This window comes from Sciurus carolinensis, chromosome 8, assembly GCF_902686445.1.
Source record: "Sciurus carolinensis chromosome 8, mSciCar1.2, whole genome shotgun sequence".
Lineage (NCBI taxonomy): Eukaryota > Metazoa > Chordata > Mammalia > Rodentia > Sciuridae > Sciurus > Sciurus carolinensis.
Genome location: NC_062220.1, coordinates 6,496,272 through 6,518,495, shown reverse-complemented (window position 1 = coordinate 6,518,495; position 22,224 = coordinate 6,496,272). Strand labels below are relative to the sequence as shown.

At 39.9% G+C, this 22,224-nt stretch overlaps 1 protein-coding gene across 4 annotated transcripts; it reads left to right on the top strand.

Moving 5' to 3' along the window:
- The first annotated feature begins 290 nt into the window (after positions 1-290).
- Positions 291-20,352, top strand: Gimap7 (GTPase, IMAP family member 7). Of its 4 annotated transcripts, none has more exons than XM_047561393.1 (2): positions 291-693; positions 18,353-20,352. In XM_047561393.1, the coding sequence occupies exon 2, from the start codon at positions 18,393-18,395 to the stop codon at positions 19,269-19,271; it is 879 nt and encodes a 292-aa protein (XP_047417349.1). In that variant the 5' UTR covers positions 291-693; positions 18,353-18,392; the 3' UTR covers positions 19,272-20,352. The 4 variants fall into 4 exon arrangements, with proteins under 4 accessions (XP_047417349.1, XP_047417351.1, XP_047417350.1 ...); XM_047561395.1 differs by lacking the exon at positions 291-693 and adding an exon at positions 1,608-1,626; XM_047561394.1 differs by lacking the exon at positions 291-693 and adding an exon at positions 9,022-9,158.
- The last annotated feature ends 1,872 nt before the right edge of the window (positions 20,353-22,224 follow it).

The following is a 22,224-nucleotide window of genomic DNA, read 5'->3' as shown; positions in this document are numbered from 1 at the left end:
CAGCAACAGGAAACTGATATACTGAGGTTAATTAGTTTAAGAGTCGGGGTGGTATGAGAAACTATTCTTTTATCTCCTGATATTATTTTTGCAATGTCTTAATAAGTTAAACTTGTGTTTGTCTTGCATCAGCAGTAGAAAAAGCTCTGAATTTTTAATATATATATGCATATATGCATTTGTGTATATATGTGCATGTATGGATATACGGGTACACACACACACACACACACACGCACAGTTGCTCCTCAATTTACAGTAGGGTTATGTCTGATAAACTCATGTTGAAAACACAAGTTGAAAATGGCTGTAGCCTCTGAGTATCAGCCTCGCCTAGCCTACCTTCAGTGTGCTGAGGACGCTTACATTTGTCTACCACTGGGGCAACATCGATGTGACCTTAAACAAAACATATAACTGAAATCCTGGTGTTACAGCAGGCACCCAGACAAGTGTTTCAACCTGGCAAAACGGAAACACCACCAAATCGCAGGGCAGTGTTCCTGCTTCTGGAAAGGCAGCGTGCCTTCCTGGACTCCACCCAGCTGCGCTTCCTGATTCAGAGGTTTGGGGTGGGGGCAGACCTTTTTGCTTCTCGGTTGAAGCAGAAGCAGAAGCAGAAGCAGAAGCAGAAGCAGGGCCTCAAGCGCGGTCCTTGGAGAAAACTTGAGAACTTATCAACTCATTCAAAAGGTGAGCCTGGCGGTGGAGAAGGCCGGAGCCGGGGGCTGGAGGGGCGCTCAGGGGCGTCTGGTCTGCAGCGGATGAGGCCCTGTGCCAGCAGGACCCCAGGGCCGCCTCCAGGCGGTGGTGACTGGGGCGTGGACAGGAGGAGCACAGCTCTGACCCGCGTGGTGTCCGCGCACCAGTCATTCACAGGGTGAGCCCCTGTGGGCAGGGCTCTGTGGCGGCTGGTGCCATGGCCGAGGGCACCTCCTGGTTACCTCCATGGGACTCACTGCGCTCAGGGCAGACGTTTAGGGCTGGAGGTCAACTTAGAGACTATTGAAATCCCTCTTTTTACTGAAAAAGAGCCAGAATCCCAGCAAGTTTGGTGACCCTGCATGGGTCAGCCGGGTCACTGATGTCAGAGGGACGCTGGAATTCGGTGTGCCCTCTCCTTTCCAGCACACGCAGGCCGTGTCCCTGGCGGTGCGACCTGTGGGGAGGGCTACCATGGTGGGTGACGGCCCGGAGGAGAGCCTCTCTCCGTGTGGCTTGAGGCCTCCCGGCTGTTTTCAGGCCACGGTTCCCCGTTGTACTGGTGGCATCGTAGAGGAAGTGCCTTAGTCATGCCTGGCTGCCCGGCTCTGAGCACCCGGAGAGGCCGGGGCAGCACTTACCGTGGGGACCTCAGGAGGAGCCCGCAAGGCTGGACTTATTTGGCCAAATGACCGCTTCCGGCTGTGTCAGTCCCCTCGGCTCGTTGTATGGAAGAGCGAGGAGCCAGCTGAGAAGTGGGTGGCCTTGCAGGCATCCCGCGGCAGGCTGGCTCCCGGTCACCGTCCCCCACGCCCAGCTCTGATGGTGACCCTTAGAGCATGGTCTGAAAAGCCGAGAAGAGTCACCGGCGCTGCTGAAGAGTGAGCTGCGAGTCAGGTGGACTCCCTGCTCTGCCCACTATCTGTGAGCACAGGAACCTTTTTGACATTTTTAAGTTACATCAGTTTCCTCATTTTAAAAATTACAGTATGAAATTGTTAGAGTGTGAAGTTAGCTTCACTGCAGACTGTTTTTGAGGAGTAAAGGAGACAATGTGTGAAGCGGGTTTATCTGAGTGATGGGTGGTCTGTTCCCAGTGCTGGCTGTAGTGCACACAGGGTGCATTTTGTGCTTGTGGAAAACTTTAAACTTGTTCAAACAAAGAACTTGCGTGTACCTAGACCAGGCTTTATTGAGGATCAGGTCATGCCATCTCGTTCTATCTTCTACGCAATCCCTCTCTACTCCACTTTAGTTTGAAGCGGGGTTGGCCCTCCTGTGTTACCAGTATTAGATTATGTATCTCTGAAAGATCGAGAACATCTAAAAGTACCCCCACACTTTCATAATCAGACTTCAAAAGGCGATTAAAATTTGTAATATTACCAGTTGTGTCAGATTTCCCTGATTGTCCCCTTCGTCCTGCCCCTCCCATTCCTATACAGGTTTTTGTTTCTTTAGTATCAGACTATCTTGCCTTTGTTTTTTCACATACATATGAAGGAAATAATATGTAAAACCCATTTTCTTCCTTGTTATATAAATGGCAGTAACTATGTAGTGTTTTCTCCATTGCTTCTCTAGCTTAATGATGTCTCCTGGAAGTAGCTCCATACTGGTGCCTAGAGGTAGTTCTCATTCCTTTTTCCAGCTGGACGGTACTTCACAGTGTGCACACATCTTACTTTATTTGCCCCCCTCCGACAGACATTTACTGCATGAACAGCCTTGTGCATGTGTCCTTCTGTATTTCTGTCATTGTAGCTTGGGATCAGTCCTAAAATCGAAATTGCTAATCAGAGTAAGTGCATACAGAATTTTGCAAGGCATTGCTTACTTTGAAATGTGATGGTCTGCTTTTCCAGCCCTACTAACTGTGTAAGGGATGACTTATTTCCCCTATACTTCACTAACAGATTCTGTGAGCAACCTTTTCAATTTTTGCAAAATCTATAGCTGAGAGATAGTATATCAAAGTAATTTTAATATATTTAACTTTTTCTTACATATTTAACTAATATTCTCTTTTAGGACTGAATTTCAATGTCTTTTTATATATTGCTTTGCATTTCCTATTTAAACATTTTCAATTTTCTTTGCAATCTCTTTCAAAATATTTATATCTCTCTTGCTCAGTTTTCTTTTTTCTTTTCTCTCTCCTTCCTTGCTTTTTTCTTTCTTTTGTATGCCTTTGGCACCTTTGTCAAAGATCTGATGACCATATCTGTGTGTGTTTGTCTTTGTGTCATCAGTTCGGTGCGATCGATCTATGTGTCCGTTTTTATGCCAGCACCAGGTAGTTTTTGTTACTGTGGTATAATTTGAAGTCAGGTATTGTGATGTCTCCAGCATTGCTTTTTTGGTTCGGAATTACTGTGGCTATTCTGGGTCTTTTATTCTTTCAAATGAATTTCAGGACGGTTTTCTTCTAGTTCTGTGAAGAATGTAATTGGTATTTTGATGGGGACTGCATTGAACGTGTAAATTGTTTTTAGTAGTTAAGCCATTTAAAAAACATTAATTTTGACTATTAATGGACATGGGAGGTTTTTCTATCTTCTTGTGTCTTCTTGAATTTCTTCAGTATTGTGTAGTTTTCATTATAGAGGTCTCTCACCTTCTTGGTTAGATTTATTCCTAGTTTTTTTTCCCCCTGAGGCTATTGTGAGTGGGATTGTTTTCCTGGTTTCTTTCTTAGCAGACTCATTATTGGTATATAAGAAAGCTATTGATTTTTGTATGTTGCTTTTGTAACCTGCTATATTGAATTGTTTATTAGCTTTAGTAATCTTCTGATGGAACTTTTTTGATCTTCTAAATATAGAATTATATCATCTGCAAACAGTGATAATTTGACTTTTTCCTTTCCTATTTTTATTCCTTTTATTTCCTTCTTATGCCTAATTGCTCTGGTTAGATTTCTACTACTATATCAAATAGGAGTGGGGAGAGTGGACAACCTTGTCTTGTTCTGAATTTTAAAGGAAATACTTTCAGTTTTTTCCCGTTTGCTATAAGGTTAGCTTTGGGTTTTTGTTTTATATAGACTTTATCATGTTGAGTTAGGTCACTTCTATCCCAATTTCTTGGGCATTTTTATCATGAATGGGTGTTGAATTTTGTCAAAGGTTTTCTCTGCATTTGAGATGACTGTGATTTTTGTACTTAATTCTATTTAGTTGATGAATTACATTGACTGACTTGCATATGTTAAACATTCTTGCAGGAGCTGGGGTTGTGGCTCAGTGGTAGAGCACTTGCCTAGCATGTGTGAGGCACTGGGTTTGATTCTCAGCACCACATATAAATAAATAAAATAAAGGTTTATCAACATCTAAAAAATATTTTTAAAAAATTCTTGCATCTCTGAGATAAAACCAAGTTGGTCATGGTGTGCAGTCTTAATATATTGTTGAATATTATTTGCTAATACTTTATTAAGTATTTTTTCATCTAAGTTCATCAGAGTCTAAGTTCATTGGTCTGTAGTTTTCTTTCCTTGATTCATTCTTGTCTGGTTTGGGTATGAGTGTGATACTGGCTTTGCAGAATGAATTCAGATGTGTTCCATCCATTTTTATTTCACACGATGATTTGAGGAATACAGGCATTAAAGTTCTTTAAAGGTCTGCTAGAGTTCAACTGAGAATCCATCTAGTCCTGGGCTTTTCTTTGTTGAAAGTCTTTTTATTACTGCTTCTCATTGCTAGTTATTACATTTTCTATGTCCTCTTGATTGAATTTTGGCATTGTATGTATCCTGAAATGTATCTATTTCTTCTAGGTTTTCTAATTTATTGGAGTATACCTTTTCAAAATAGTCCCTAATGATCTACTAGATTTCTGTGATGACTGTGGTGATTTCTCTTTTTTCATCCTAAATTTTTATTTATGTATTTATTTTTTAAGTTATAGATGGACACAGTACTTTATTTAATTTATTTATTCTTATGTGGTGCTGAGGCTTGAATCCAGTGCCTCACACATTCTAGGTGAGCATTCTACCACTGAGCCACAACCCCGGCCCCTTCATCCCTAATTTTATTAATTTGGGTCACCTTTCTTTTTCTTTTGGCTAGTTTAGCTAAGGGTTTATCCATCTTGTTTATCTTTTCAAATAATCAATTCTTTGTTTCATTGATCCTTTTTATTTTTATTTTTTATTCTCAATTTCGTAGATTTTTGGCTCTGATTTTAATTATTTCCTTCCTTCTACTGGTGTTGGAATTGGTTCATTCTCTTTTTTGAGGACCTTGAGATGCATCATTAGGCTGGTTACTTGGGATCTTTCTGGTTTTCTTACATAGGCACTCATAGCTATGAACTTTCCTCTTAGAACTGTCTTCATGGTGTCCCAGAGTTCTGGTATGTTGTATCACTATTCTCATTTGAGTCTAAGAATTTTTAGATTTCTTCCCTGATTTCTTTTATCATTCAGTCATCATTCAAAAGTGCATTGTTCAAATCAGGTGTTGTGGTGCACACCTGGAATGTCAGTGACTTGGAGGCTGAAGCAGGAGGATTGCAAATTTGAGACCAACCTCAGCAAATTAGTGAGGCTGTAAGAAACTTAATGAGATACTGTCTCAAAATAAAAAGTAAAATGATTGGGGATGTTGCTCAGTGGTTGCATGCCCCTGGTTTCATTCAATCTCCAGTACCCAAAGCAAAACACACAAACAAAACCTGAAAAGTGTATCATTCAATCTTCATGTAATCATATAGTTTCCCACAGGGATTGGGTGTTGATTCCTAATTTTATTCTGTTATGATCTGATAAGATGCAAGGAATTATAAGTATTATTTTGTATTTGCTAAGCATTGCTTTGTGATCTAAAATATGGTCTATTTTGGAGAAGGTTCCAAGAGGTGCAAAGAGGTGAGAAGAAAGTGTGTTCTGCTGTTGTTGGATGAAATATTCTATAGATGTCTAGTAAGTCGATTTGATTTATATTTTTCAGGTCTGAAGAGTCTTTACTGAGTTTTTGTTTGGAATCACACAGCATTATTGTACCAGGGTCTCTCTGAGCCTTTAATTTGAGTAGTGTCTCTTTCATGTAGTTAGTTTCATCTACATTTGGGGCGTAATTATTTATTATTGTTATATCATCTTGTTGGGTAGCAGTATGAAGTGACCTTTTTCGTGTCTTCTGATTAATTTTGGCCTGAAGTTTGCTTTGTCATCTATGAGAGCAGCTGCTCCTGCTTGTTTTCTGGCTTCATACATGGTTTATCAATTTCCATCCTTACGCTTTCAGCCTCTGAATTTCTTTGCCTGTTAGGTGAGTCTCTTGCAAACAGCATATACTTGGGTCTTGGTTTTTAATCCATTCTGCCAACCTACATATTTTAATTAGAGAGTTGAGACCATGTACATTCAATGGTATTATAGGGAGGTGTTTATTCATTCCTGCCATTTTGATTAATGTTTAATTTGGACCTGTTTCTCCTTTATTTAGCTACTCTTCAAATGAGATCTGTTCATTTGTGAGATTTATGAGCTCTGAGTTGTTTTTGTTTGGATACCAGGGGTTGAACCTAGGGGCACTTAACCCCTGAGCCATGTCCTCAGCCCCTTTTTATTTTTTATTTTGATACAGGATCTCACTAAGTCGCTTTGGGCCTTGGTAAGTTGCTGAGGCTGGCTTTGAACTTTCAATCCTCCTGTCTCAGCCTCCCGAGCTGCTGGGATTACAGGTGTGTGCCACCATATCTGGTAGATTTTGGTTGGTTGGTTTTTGTTTTGTTTTTAGCTACCTCTGTGTGAAATATTTCCTTAAGTAAGTTTTGTTGTGCCAGCTAAGTAGTCATGAATTCTTTTAGTCTCTACTTACCTTGGGAGGTTTTTATTTTCTCTTTGATTTTGAGGGATGGCTTTGATGGATATAACAATCTCAATTGACAGTTATTTTCTTTCAGGATTTAGAAGACATCATTCCAAGCCCTTCAGTTTTTAGAGTTTGTACTGAGAAATCAGAAGTATTTTTGATTGACTTGCCTCTAAATGTGACATAATATTTTCCTCTTGAGTCTTTTAAAATTCTATCCTTGTTCTGTATGGTAAGCATTTTTTAAAATGTCATAATAGGCATTTTAATTATAATGTGTCATAGAGAGGTTCTTTTATGATCTTGTCTATTTTGGGTTTTGAATGCCTCCTGTATCTGTATGTCCATTTTATTCTCAAAGTTTGGAAATTTTCTGTTATTATTTCTCTGAAGAGATTATCCACACCATGAACCTGCATCTCACAACCCTTTTCAATTTCAATGATTCTTAAATTTGATCTCTAAATGTTGTCCCAGAGTTCTTGTATATTCTGACCATCGTTATTTATATTCTTCTTTAATATTGTCTGAATGTTTAAGACTTTGTCTTCCAGTTTGGAGATTCTATCTTCAACGTGTTCTGCTCTATTAGAGACTTTTAATTGAACATTTTATTTGATTTGTTGTGTCTTTCATTTCCAAGATTTTGTTTGGGATCTTTTTAAATATCTCTCTCTCTCCTTATTGAATTTCTTTTTATGTCCCATACTGACTTCCTTAATTCATTCAGTGTGTGTGTGTGTGTGTGTGTGTGTGTGTGTTCTCTTGGTATTCATTGATCATTTTAATAATCATTCTTTGATTTCTTTATCTGGTATTTTGTCCACTTCAATATCTTTGGAGTCAGTTGCTGCTGAATTATGAACTTGAGGAGGTGTTATGTTACCTTGTCTTTTCATATTTCTTATATTCCTTTGTTGGCTTTTATGCATCTGTTGGGATGGATTTCTCTTCCACTCTTTATGTGTGGGCCTTTTTAGGGCACAGCCTTCTCTTGCCAAAGTGTCCTAGAATGATCTGGACTGAATCCCCCTTGTAGGTGTAGTATCCACAGCCTTTGTGACAATTCTGTTTTTGCTATAGCAGTGAATGTCCCTGAGTGGGACCTGGGGCCCACAACTAGCTATTCCTACTTGGGTCCTGGTTATTAGTTTGGGTTCTTATCACTTTTATTCTTTGTATTAAATTGTAGCTGAAATTTAAATGTCATTAGTTTGTGTGTGAAGCAAAGCACACTGTCTTTTTTTGGGTTTTTTTTTTTGCATGTGTGGGCTATCGGGAATTGAACTCAGGAGCACTTGACCACTGAGCCACATCCCCAGCCCTATTTATTTAGAGACAGGGTCTCAACGAGTTGCTTAACGCCTGGCTTTTGCTGAGGCTGGCTTTGAACTTGAGATCCTCCTGCCTCAGCCTCCCGAGCCACTGGGATTATAGGCATGCACCACTGTGTTTTGACTGAGTTTAGCTCAGCAGTCTGTACCCTGTGAACTTAAGATATCCCTATAGGTCTCCAGCACTTCACAGAATAGGGGGAAACAAGCAATAGTTGCAACCAAAGCAAACAATATACAGCATTGAATATATACCCAGTTCCTACTATGACATTTACAAAATTAACTACCACAAAAATTAGGAATGATGGGGTCAGCAGTTGTCAACAGCAAAAACAATAAATAACAACAAACTAGATCTGTTTTTAAAGCAAAACAGCAGGTATCAACTCTATCACCCACAGCAGTAACAATTACAACATGAGTGGTGGGGACAGGAGTTATATAAGCCAGTTAGTTCTAAAAGATGGTAAAAGTAGAGTCAAGAGAAAGGAAAATGTGATAGGAAGATATGAGAGAGTTTTCAGTATTCAGAAAGTGAACAGAGCGGGGCATGGTGGCACACACCTGTAATTCCAGCAGCTCTGGAAGCTGAGGCAGGAGGATTGTGAGTTCAAAGCCAGCCTCAGCAAAAGCGAGCACTAAGCAACTCAGTGACACCCTGTCTCTAAATAAAGTATAAAATAAGTCTGGGGATGTGGCTAAGTGACCGAGTGCCCCTGAGTTCAATTCCCCCTACCAAAAAAAAAAAAAAGTGAACAGAGGGAATTCAAAAGAGATGTAGCAAGTAATGACTATAAGGAAGGAGGAAAATAGGGGGAAAAAGTAAAGGGAGAGAGAAAGAAAGAACAAGAGGATTTGGCTATTAGTGGGAGAAGAAAGGCAAGAAAGAGAAACAAACCAAAAATCCATAACCAAACAAACTGACACCCTAACCCTCAGAGGAAAAATAACTACATTTTTAAAATGCCAAAAATGAAAAACTAAGCTAATGTGTGTACGTGTGTATGTCCATGAACCAATGAAAAATGAAGGAATCACCTCCACTAAGGTGATCAGAATAGTCAGAGGATGTTCACTGCCTATGTTCAACTGTCCTTCTTTCCATTTCTCTTGGGCTACGTCCTGAGAGAAAGGGGCCCATTGCTCTCTCTGCGTTGCTCACTGAGCTGCCAGCTGGAGTGGCGGAAGGCGGGAGCTGGTTGGAATGGCTCTCAGCTTCCCTCTCACCAGCTGCGCTGGAATGGAGTCCTTCGGAGTTTTGTCTGCCCAGACCAGATCTGTGCTCTCCCAGGTGAGGCTGCGGCAGAGTTCCCTGAGGGCAGGTCCAGTGTCTGGGGCTTAAGTCTCATCAGGTCTCAGGGGCTCTGTGGAGTGGCATCTGCTCTGGAGAGATGGGATCCACACACCCCGAGGGCCTGGCAGGTGCAGATCCCCAGGAATTCTGCTCATGGGGCAGAGGAGCCAGTACCCGCCCCCCTACGCACACACTGCTGCCCAGGAACGTGGCCTTCCCAGACTCAGTCCCTGAGTGTATTCACCCCTGCCTATTCAGAGTCCCAGCCCACTCCAGCTGGTCGCTGAGCCGTCAAGACTCCCAGGAGAGGTGAGTTGGGCCCCCTTCATTTTCTGATTTGAATCCCCTTGGGCACAGTCTTCTCTCTTCCTGCTTCAGTCACCTTCTGCTACATGCTCCCTCGGCCACACGGCAGGCCCTTGCCCGCTGGTCTCCAGGGTTCCCACTGGGGCACGGCCACCCCCCGAGGGCTCAGCCTCGGCTCCCACAGCCAGCCGAGGAACTCAGCATTTTGCCAACACCAGTTTGAGGTGCAGCCTCTGGCTCAGCTAAGTGCAGCTGCTTCTGATCTCAGGTTTAGCCTCGCCAGCTCTGTTCCCGTGTCTCTCTGTGTTCTCCCTCCCCTCCTTGGTGACCCAGGGCCACTACTTCTGCCCTGCCACTGCCACAACCAGCCTGGCGCCAGTGAACTTTCTTCTTTGTTCATTGCCCCTGAATTTCCGGGTCTCTAAGACATTCCGACTGTCCCATATTTTAGTGGAATCCCTCCCTCAATCACCTCACTGAGAAGCAGCACCCTGCTACTTGAATACGGACTCACTGAGCAACTAGGGATGCAGCTTCCTCTATTCCACCATCTTGAATCTCTCAAAATGCTCTTTAAAAAGTCAGAGTTAACGTTTTTACATTTAAATTTCTAATCTATTTGGAACTAATGTGGCATGAGGAAATAAATGCAATTTAATATTTTTCTGTAAGATTATATAGTTATCCCAATGTTGCTTATAAAATTGGTTATCTTTCCCCATTGATAAGGGATACAGCCTTGTGGAATATACATGTAGCTTAGGGTGGTTAAATTCAATATAAATGAAATCAAGATGGGCAATTTGATTTGAATTTTCTCTCTGCCTCTTCATGCCCTAGCATCCTCCTGCTGGAGTTATAGAACTGGAATCATTTACTATCAGGAAGAGCTACTTTTCTCTTCCTTTCTTGTTGTTCAGGATAATGGTCACTTTTCTTCATCCAAATGAACTTTATAATCAATTTTTTACCTCCAGAAGAAAAAAAAATGATGGCAAAATTTTTGAAATTTGTATTTATGTTAAATCATATTAAAGAAGTGTCTACTAATTGCTGTTAGGTAAAAAGCTTTAAATATGAATCAATGTGAAATTTGGTCAAATATTTTTTTCTGCATCTAGGTAATTTTCTTTTGAATCTATTAATGGGATGTGTTGTAACAATCAGTTCTCTTATAAATAACCATTCTAGTATTTTTGCATTGGATCACAATCATGGTGTATTATTTATTGGCATTAATAATTCATTTAGGATTCTAAAATCAGTATTAACAAATGAGACCACCTGTAGCCTTCTTTATTGGTAAAATCTTTATCAGCTTTTGGAATCAATATTATACTTACCTCATGGAAGGAATTTAAAATTTTTTCTTTTATTATTTTTTTCTTTTTTCTTTTTGATTAACATGAAATATTTGTCTGCACTTTGGGATTCGGTATGATATTTCAGCACTGTATATAATGTGTACTGATCAAATCAGTATAATTAGCATTTCTATCTCCTTATTACTTATTTTTGCTCTACCACTGAGATACATCACCAACTCTTTTATTTTATTTTCTTATTTATTTTTCAGGTACTGGGGCTAGAGCCCAGGGCTTTCTGCATTCTATGTAAGCTTTTACCACTGAGCTACATCCCCAGCCACCCTGCCTTTTTCCTGTTTTTTTTGGTTTTTTTTTTTTTTTTTTTAGTTTTTGTTGTTGTCGTTGATTGTTTTTTTAAATTCAGGGTCTCCCTAAGTTGTCCAGGCTGGACTTGAACTTGCAATCCTGCCTCAGCCTCCCTAGTGCCTTGGATTACAGGCATGAGTACCATTGTGCCTGTCTTCCTTATTATTTCTTTAGGTTTGGAGCCTTGGAACCGCTCTCTTCTATGTCCTCTTAAATATATAACGGGTTTGTGGAGCTACAGTCATCCCACTGGCTGCAGAACACTAGAACTCATTCCTCCCTCTAACCACGTGGCCCCCTCTGTATCCTCTCTTTACGCTCCGTGCCCCCCAGCCTTCCCAGCCTCTAGCAATCACTAGTCTACGTTCAGGCTGACTTTTAATTTTTCACATATGAGAGAGGCCATGTGATATTTATCTTTCTGGGTCGGATTTATTTCACTCAACATAATGTCCTCCAGTTCTATCCATTTTCATGCAAATGTCAGTTTTCACTTTTTTATGGTTGAATAATATTTGATTATGCTTATATACTACATTTTCTTTATTCATTCGTCCATTCGTGAGGACCTCGGATTCTTTCTTCCTTCCTTCTTTTCTTTCTTTTTTCATACAAGTGATTGAACCCAGCAGTGCTTACCCACTGAGCCACCTTCTCAGCCCTTTATTATTTTTTATTTTAGACATGTTCTTCCTAAGTTGCTTCGGGCCTCACTAAATTGCTGAGGCTGACTTTGAACCTCTAATCCTCTTGCCTCCTGAGCTGCTGGGGTTGCAGGTGTGAACCACCACACCAGGCTAGATTGGTTTTTATCCTGGCTATTGTGACTAGTCTGCGATAAACATGGTAGTGCCAGTATTTCTTTTGTATATTGATTTTATGTCATTTAGATACATCCCCAGAAGTGGGATATCTGGATCATATGGTGGGCTATTCTTAGTTTTATGAGGACCCTCCTACTGTTCTCCATAATGGCTGTATTAATTTGCATTTCCACCAACAGCGTAGGAGAGTTCTTTTTTCTCCACATCCTCACCAGCACGGGTTCTTTTTTGTCTCATTGATAGTAGTCACTCTAACTGGAGTGAGATGATGTTGCATTGTGGTTTTCATTTGCATTTCCCTGGTGAGTAATGGTATTGAGCATTTTTTCATATAGTTGTTGGTCATTTGTATTTCTTCTTTTTATATATGTCTAGTCAGATCATTTGCCCATTTTAAAACTGGATTGTTCCTTTGTTATTTTAGTTCCTTACATGTTCTCAGTATTAATCACTTCTTAGATTGTCACCAACTCAGTGGGTTCTCGTGCTTTCCATCAGAAGAATCGAATAAAAGCAGACTGATGGGAATAAGACTCCTTATTCTTCTGCTCAAGCCTAAGATGGGCACACACACGGGACAGAAATCTCAGGCTGATCCAAGCACAGGACCAATGCACACAGCTCTGGGGCTTCTGTGGGTGGGCAGGGACTCGGTCTCGTGATGTCATTGCATGTGGAGGAGGATTTTAGTCGCAGCTGGACTCATCTTCATCATTCCTGAAGGTCTGACCCAGGTCTGATTACCACTGTAAGCCTCCAGGTAGGGGAGTGCTTTTACTGTAGTAATAAAGTAAAGGTAACTGTAGCTACTTTGGTGACCATTTTATGCATGCATTTGCCTCCTCCTCCTGGAATTTGCTCATCAGCTGAGTTACTAATACCGTTTTCAGAACAGGATAGATAGTTGTCCTGTCTTAGTGGATTTGATTTTGGTGACCTTGTCTGGCTTCTTGGTATTTTGTAATCTTAAATTGAACTGGCTTGTCAGCCTCCCATCTCTTGGTGTGTTATCTTAACTTCATAGCCTTGAAAACTGACTCACTTTTTAACTCCCAATTTTCTGGTATGTCTGTTAACCCCGCAAGACTGATAGTTTGCAAGTTTCAGTCTTCTCCATATGAATATCTAGTTTTTCCAGAACCATTTATTAAAGAGGCTGTCTTTTCTCCAATGTATGATTTGGGTACCTTTGTTGAGAATAAGTTGACTTCAGATGTGTAAGGTATTTTGAGGTTCTCTATTCTATTCCATTGGTCTGTGTGTCTGTTTTGATGTCAGTACCATGCTGTTTGGTTGCTATAGCTCTGTCGTATATTTCAAAAGCAGGCATTGTGATGCCTCAAGCTTAATTCTTTGTTCAAGATTCTTTTTGGCCATTTGGGGTCCTTTTTTAATTTTAGGATTTTTTCCAGTTCAGTGGAGAATGTCACTGATATTTTGATGGGCATTACATTACATCTGTTAATTATTTTGGGTGGTACAGACATTTTTAAAATATTAATTCTTCCAATTCATGAACATGGGATATCTTTCCATTTTATTGTGTCTGTTTCAATTACTTTCTTTTTTTAAAGATTTTTTTGTAGTTATAGATGAACAGCCTGCCTTTATTTCATTTGTTCATTTTTATGCGGTGCTAAGGAAGGAACCCAGTGCCGTGCACACGCTAGGCAAGCACTCTGCCACTGAGCTACAGCCCCTGGTTCAATTACTTTCATCAGTGTTTTGTAATTTTCATTGTAGAGGTTTTTAATTTCTTTGGTTAAATTTATTCCTAGGTCTTTAATTTTTGAGAGTAGGTACTGTAAAAATTACTTTCATGATTTATTTCTTGGCAAGTTCATTATTGGTACATAAAAATGCTGTTGGTTTTTGTAGGTTAATCTCGATTCTGTTACTCTTTTAGAATAGGTTTTTGCACATACAGAATCATATCATCAGCAAATGTAGAAGATTTTTATTTGAGCATTATATTGTATTTATACATTAGCAGTGGGAATTTTTATGCCATGTTTGTACATAGGCATGACATAATTTAATCAATTTCATTCCCATTACCTTTTCTTTTCTCCCCTGATCTGCTTGCTTTACTGCATTATAATTACATATGAAACCTGTAGTAATTTTGGTATTTTCATATGGAAATAGCCTACTTTGGTAGATTTTATTCCCCAGTATTTCCCCATGCCCTCCCTCCATCCCTCCTTCTCAATCCGCTTCTTCTACTTTTTTGTTCTCTCTTTTATCTTTGCAATATCCCCCTTTTTTATTCATTTTTTTCCTCTTTCTCTTACTTCTGCATGTTCTGAGTCTGGCTTATTTCACTTAACACGATGTTCTCTAGTTCTGTCTCAGTTCCAGGAAATGTCATAATTTCATTCTTCTTTATGATTAAGTAAAACTTTCTTTATCCATTCTTTTGTTGATGGGCACCTAGGCTGGTTCCATAACTTGGCTATTGTGAATTGTGCTCCTATAGTTATTGATCTGCATATATCATTATAGTACACTAATTTTAGTCTTTTGGATAAATATCAAGCAGTGTGACAGCTGCATCATATGGCAGCTCCAATTCTAGTCTTTTGAGGACTCTCCATACGACTTTCCAAAGCGGTTGTGCTAATTTTCAGTCCCACCAACAATATAAAAGAATACCTTCCCCCACTCGTCTCTACCAGCAGTTATTGTTGTTTGTATTCTTGATAACTGCCATTCTTACTGGAGTGGGATAAAAACCTCAGTGTAGTTTTGGCTTACATTTCCCTGATTGCTAATGATGTTGAACATTTTTTCATGGATTTATATTTCTTCTTTTGAAAAATGTCTGTTTGGAACATTTTCTCTATTGATTGGGTTATTTGTTTTGCTTTTTAGTTTTGGCATTAATTTTTTTGAGTTTTTATATATTCTGGATATTAACCCTAAATGGAGGTAATTTGGCTGCTTCCCTTCATACTCACATGCCTTTCATTTTCTTCTCTTGTCTAATTGCTCTGTCCAGAAATTCTAGTACTAGAGTGAATAGGAGTAGTGAGAGTGGACATCCTTGTCTGGTTTCAGATTGTAAAGGAAATTCTTTCACTCATTTGATGTAACATTGACTGTGTGTTTGTCTGCCGGGGTCCAGTCCTAGCAGCAGTCGGTGGTCCGAGTTGGATGGGAGGCGTCGGCGCGGTGGAGAAACAGCACACAGAGACACCAAGCATTCTGAGACTGAGTCTGAATCTTTATTGTTCACAGAGTCTTTTTGTATGTTTTTTCTTTGGTATTGCTTACATCATTTCTTGGTTAATAGATGGAAATGTTAAGTAAAAAAATCTTCAAGAATATAATTAATGATCTTATTCAATAAACATGTTTTTACTGTATGATAGCTTAAAAAGAAAAACAGTTCCCAGCAAGGTAGAGGGTGCCGTGCTCTCTACCTGAAAGAATACGACATTAAGTTTCTGTAGAAGTTACCCCTTCCAAGAACTCTAATGTTAGTTATTAACAGTGGAATGTTTTTTGTTATTACTAACAGAGAATAGAAGAATCAGCTTATAGTTGATATTTATTCTTTCATGTACTCAATGATGGACTAAAACTCTAACTAGACATAGGAAGAATACAAATTGTACTTATGATTAACCTATTTATTTATTAAGTGGAAAAAATATCCTTAAACTTAATCATAAACACTAAGAAAGCAATGAAGACCAAACACCACATCAAAGCTCAGAGGAATACACTCTCATATAACTATATATAACTTTTAGAGAATTTGTATATTAAAGAAATCACAGGCTCCTTACAAATTTGAGCAAATCATAATTGCTTATTTATGATTTCATCTAAGCATTAATATTAAACTTTATTGTATGTTATTTTGTGTCCCAGCACCATGAAATCTCCCCAGTACTCTCTATAATCTGAATCTAAGGCTATATTGATGATTAGTATTAAAAGCAACTGCACATGGAGACATGCTACGCCTATGGCCCCTAAGAGGGAGGATGATCTTTCAACAGAACCGTGTCAAGTGTTAAATCCTTTACTCCAACCGAACCATGTCAAGTGTTGGAGTGGTAGGAAATAGATGCAGCATTTGTCATATATAATTGTTAATTTGTTGGGGCATTTTCCTCCTATCCCTAATTTTTTACCCAGGGTTTTTTTATCATGAAGGAATGTCAGATTTTATTGAATGACATATCAGCATCTGTTGAGATAATCAGATCATTTTTGTCCTTCATTTTGTCGATTTGACGTATTACATTTAATTGACTTCTGTGTGTTGGATAATCCTTGCATCCTGAGATAAATTCCACTTGATCATGGTGAACCACCTTTGTTGTCTCTTTTTGTAATTTTTGTCCTTACATCTATGATATAAGGTACTACTGTTCATTTCTGGTTCTTGTATGCATGGGAATATATTTTTCTGTCTTTCACTTTCAGTCTGAGTGTCTTTACTAGTGAAAAGAGTTTCTTACAGGCAGCATATCTCTGGATGTTGTTTTTGTATCCCTTTAGCTAGCTTTGTATTTTTTAATTGAGGAGTTTACACTCAAGGTTATTTATACTCAAGGTGATTACTGACAGGTAAGGGCTTAATTGTTTTGAATATACTTTTTCTATTCTTCCCCCATTCACCTTTGTGACTTGGTGGTCTACTGTATTGATAATGTCTGGTTCTTTTCTATTCCTCTTTTGTCATCTGCTCTTCCAATGGGGTTTAATACTTTTGTGTAATTTTAGACTGTTTCCTTTCTTTTGCTTCTAGAAACAGACTCCATTCAGTTTCTTTTGTAAAGCTGGACTGGAGGTGATGAATTCCTGCAGATTTTGCTTATCTTGAAAAATATTTATTTCTCCTTCATTTCCCAAAACTAGATTTTCAGGGTAGAGTGCTCTTGGTTAACAGTGATTTTCTTTCAGAAGTGTTGTATGTCATTTTATTCCCTTCTGGGTCTGTAAGGTGAACTTGCTGCTTTCCTCTGGCAGCTTTAGAATTCTTTCTTTGTCTTGTACTTTTAACAGGTTGGCTATGACTATGATGAGCCACCTTGAGAATTTTTTCTGGTCATGTCTTTGGAGCTCTGTGGGTCTTCTGTACATGGATGTCCGTATCTTTCACAAGATGAGGGAAATTTGCAACTATTATTTCATTGAATAGATTTTCTATGCTTTTCTCCTTTTCTTCCAATTCAAGTACTCTCAACATGTGACTATTTGTTTGCTTAATGGTGTCCCAAGATTTTGGAGGATGTGTTCATTATTTATTATTTTTCTTTCTTTTTTACCTGGTTGGGCTATTTCAAAATGCCTGACTTCAGTTTAGAGACAGGGCTCACTAATTTGCCAAGGCTGATCTTGAACTTGTTGTCCTCCTGCCTCAGGCTCCTGAGTAGTTGAGATTACATAAATTCAGGTATTATTTCTTCCGATTGATGAAGTGTGTTGCTGAGGCTTTAAGCTATATTTTTCAACACTTGCTGAGCTCTTCATTTCCAATATTTCTGTTTGGTTCTTTTTCAAGATTCCCATCTCTTTGCTAAATTCCCTATTCATATCATGAATGAGGGTTTCCTAATTTTGCTGAAATGTTGTAGGTATTCTCTTGTGTCTCATTGAATTTCATCATAACCGTTCTTTCAGATTCTTTATCAGGCATTTCATCAATCTCATTCTTTGGGGTCTGTGGCTGAACAGTTCTTGTGTTCCTTTAAAGGCATCCTGTTACTTTGCTTTTTCTGATTTCTTGTGTCTCGAGGATCATATTTGCATATCTTTCATATCAGTCGTCTCTATCATTTTTAAAGGATGGCATTCGTAGTAGAAAGCCTCTCCTGGAGATGTGTTTCAGGTGTCAGTTGGGCAGCTACTTTGGCTTGGGTTCTAGCTGGACACACAGTAGCTACGCTTCTTTGTCTGTAGCTGATGGCAGAGCAGTGGGAGCCCGGAGCTGCCCTCCGTCTTGACTGGCATTGAGGCAAGTGGCAGGGCAGGGATGCAGGTGCACACACCCTCAGTGCTGGCTTAGGCACAGGCCAGCAGCAGGGGCTGGGGCCACGGGCACTTTCCCAGTGTTGGCACATGGGCTAGTGGTGGGGGTGGGCGCACGCTTCTATAACCACGGCAGTTTAAGTAGCAGTGAGATGATCGGATTTGTCAGTTTCATTGGAGTCCCCGTGAAATCATCTGGACAAGGGACTCTTCTCAGGGGAACTCTTTAATTTCTCTATTATTTCTTCCACAGTAAATGGACCATCTTTTTCTCTACTGGGACAAATAAGGATAATAAAATATTACCAAATTTCAGTGAGAGAAAAAAAAGAAGAAAAGGGGATTGGGAATTGTTTGTGTTTAGCTAACCTGGTATTCTTCTCTCCTTTCACTCTTCCAGGTCTGTGTGTGCCTCAGCTCCAGGGTCTGCCTCTAGGAATATGGATGACCACCAAAATGATACCCTCAGAATCGTTCTGGTAGGGAGAACTGGAAGTGGGAAAAGTGCCACGGCAAACACCATCCTTGGAGAAGAGAAGTTTGTTTCTAAGATTTCTGCCCAAGCTATTACCAAGGTCTGTCAAGATGCAACCCGAGAATGGAAGGGGAGAAACCTTCGCGTTGTTGATACTCCAGGGCTCTTTGATACCAGGAAGTCTCTGGGGACTACGTGTGCCGAAATCAGTCGCTGTGTCCTCTACTCCTGCCCAGGACCTCACGCCATCGTCATGGTCATGCAGCTGGGCCGCTACACTGTGGAAGAGCAGAACACTATTGCATTGATCAAGGCCGTCTTCGGGAAGGAGGCCATGAAGCACACGATACTCTTGTTCACTCACAAGGAAGAGTTGGAGGGCCAGAGTATTGATAGCTTCATAGAAGATGCAGATGAGAAGCTAAAAAATATCATCAAAGAGTGTGGGAACCGCTATTATGCCATTAGCAACAAAACAGACAAGACTGAGAAGGAAGTTCAAGTGCAGCATCTGGTGGAGCTGATAGAGGAGATGGTGAAGAACAATGGAGGGACTTACTTTTCTGATGCCATATATGAGGATACAGAGGAAAGGCTGAAAGAGCGTGCAGAGATTCTGAGGAAAATTTATGCTGAAGACCTAGATAAGGAAATTCGACTGATAGAAGAGGAATACGCTAATAAGTCAGAGAAAGAAAAGAAGGAAGAAATAGAATATATAAAGATGAAATATGATGAAAAACTTGGAAATATAAGGGAAGAAGCTAGGGAGAATATATTTGAATATGTTTTAAATAAGATTTGGAAGAAGATTTTAAAAATATGGCATATGTTGTGGAAGTAGTGTAAATCACATTCTTGCCTTTTAATTTAGTAGAGTTTGTTACTGTAGTGAATTATTGCATATTCCAAAGATGGCTACAACAATATTTTCCATCTCCTGATTTATGGAGATATAGTCGACAAATAAGAATTGCATATACTGATTGTGGACAGTGTGATGTTTTGACATAGATATACATTGTGAAATTAGTAATTCTAGTAATTAATATACCTGTCACCTCACGTAGTTCTTTTTTTTTTTTTTTTTTTTTTTAGTGCAGTGAGAACAATTTAAAGTCTACTTTCTTAGCAAATTTCAAAAATGCAAGACAGCATCATAACTATAATAATTGTGTTGTACATTATTAGGTCTCCAGAACTGATTCATCCTGCATAATTGAATCTTTGTGCTCCTTGATGAACATTTCCCCATTTGCCACAAATCTCTAGTCCCTGGACACCAACATTCTACTCTTTGCTTCTAGGAGTTTGACATTTTTAGATTCCATGTGTATGTGAGATCATGCTGTATTTATGTTTAGCTTAATTCATTAAGTATAATATCCCCCATTTTATCCATATTGTGATAAATGACACAATATCTGTAATGGTTAATTTGAATTGTCAGCTCGATTGGTTAAGAGATGCTGAAGATTAAAAAGGATGCTGTGTCATTGGGGGTGCCTCTAGGAATGATTGGCATGTGGGGTAACCAATTGAAGTGGAGCCCCTCCCTAAGCATGGGCAGCACCATCCAACAGGCTGGAGGCTTGGATGGAATAAAAGTTGGAAGAACAAGGAAGCAGCAGCAGATGCAAGCTCTATTCTTCTTGAACAGGTTTTTTATTGCTGCTGTGATCGCCTGAGGACATCAAACTCTCTCTCCTTCACTCTTCCAAAGTGAACTCTGCCAGTGATTCTCCAGGGAGTTCCCAGAAGCCTCAGTTTTGGACTGGGGTAGCATCATTGACACCTCTTGCTGTGAGGCTTCAGCTTATTGGACTGTGCAGTTACTGGTTCTTCCCGCTCTCCAACCTGTAGACAGCCATTGTGGACTATCCAGCTTTTGGTTATGTAAGCCAAACTAATAAATACCCTTTTTATAATCATACTTGCTGTTGATTGTGTTCCTCTAGGGAACCTGACTAATACAACATCCTTTTAAATCCTAAATAATGTTGCATGATACAACATGCACAGACCTACACATGCCACGTTTCCCTTTCCATTCACCTGTCCATGTACACTTGGGTTGTCCAAATGTCTTGCCTTTCTGTGACTAATGCTGCAATGAGCACAGGAATGCAGATAGTGCTTCAAGAAGTCCAGTACATTTCTCCTGACTGTTGTCTTAGTCCATTGGGCTGCTCTGACAATACGCCATGAATGATGGATGGTGGGAAGTCTGAGATCCAGGCACTGGAAGATCAGATCTGGTGAGGTCCAGCTTCCTCCTAACTTGCCACCTTCTCACTCTAACCTCACATGGAAGAACGAGCAAAGAGGGTCTTGCAACTGTTTTTTAGGGGAACTAATCTCATTCATTAGGACTCTGACCACATGACCTGATCACCTCCCTAAGGATCAACCTCCTAACACTATCTCCTTGGGAGGGAGAATTTCAACATATGAATTTGTGAGTGTTTGTGTGTGTGTGTGCAGGGGTAAATCCACTCAACCATAACACTGCTCCTGGCACTCCAAAATGCATGTCCTTCTTACATAAAAGGACATTGATTCCATTCCAGTAGCCCCCAAAGTTTTAGGAGGCAAAATTGTTCCAGGATTAATTTTAAAATCTAAGTTCAAAGTATCATCTAATTATTATCTAAATCAGATATGGGTGTGAGAAGTTACAATTTAATTCTGATGTAAATTGCTTTCCAATTGTGAACTTGTGAAATCAAACGTTATGTACATCCAAAATATAATGATGGGACAGACATTCCCTTTCTGGAAAAAAAAAAAAAAAAAGAAAAGAACAATAGTTCTCAAGCAAGTGCAAAATCTTAAATCTCAAGAATTATTTCCTCTGATTTGGTACTTCGTCCCTTGAGCCCACTGGCATGGAGGTTGTTGTTATTATTATTTTTGGGAGTACTGGGGATTGAACCCAGAGCTTCACACATGCCAGGTGAGTGCTCTACCCCTGAGCCACATTCCCTGCCCAGGTCCTGTCTTTTGAACCCTTAATATCAATAGTCCTGCCTCTGAAGATTTGCCTGCTGTACAGTTTGGAAAGCCTGGCCCCCAGAGCCCTGCTGGGGGTGGCACACACCACACTGTAGCCTACTGGAGTTGAGGCAGGGCAGCCCAGGAGCATAGCTGTGGCCCAGGAGGAGCAGCCTCCAATATGAGGCATCCCTGGGCAGTGGTGGCTCCAATTTTGAAATGTCTCTGTCCCTGGGGCCCTAGCATCTGGGTTTGTGAGGGCACAGGCAGCCTTGATGACCTCTGAAATATCTTTGGGCTTATAGGATTATCCTTCCATTGTCTTGGGCAGTAAATCCTGGCCTGTTTAGATGACCGATGAATCTCACTATTTTGATGACTAGCACCTGGCCTCCATGGAGATGGCAGGCTCAGGCTAACTTTTCTATGAAATGATTGCTCAGCTATGCCCTTATTCTCCCCTGAACAGAGTTCCTTATTTTTTCCCCAGTATAGAAGGACTGAGAATTTTCCAAATTTTAACATTCTCATTCCCTTTTTATTAAAACTCCATCTTGAAAGTCTTTCTCTCTTCTCCTGTTTTACCACAGGAAGTGAAGTCAAACTCCACCTCCAACACTTTGCTTAAAATTTACTTCAGCCAAACATCTAATTTCATTGCTCACGAATTCTACCTTTCCACAAAACACTAGAGCACAAACATGATTCAGCTGAGTCCTCTGCCACTTCGGTAGTAGGATGGCCTTTCTTTCCTTGTCCAATAGCATGTTCCTCTTTTCTGTCTAGGACCTCTCCAACATGTT

Coding starts and splice junctions, on each gene's coding strand:
- Gimap7 (XM_047561391.1), top strand. CDS start 9,259: ATGGGATCCACACACCCCGAGGGCCTGGCAGGTGCAGATCCCCAGGAA. Junction 9,471..18,352: donor CGTCAAGACTCCCAGGAGAG/GTGAGTTGGGCC, acceptor TCACTCTTCCAG/GTCTGTGTGTGCCTCAGCTC.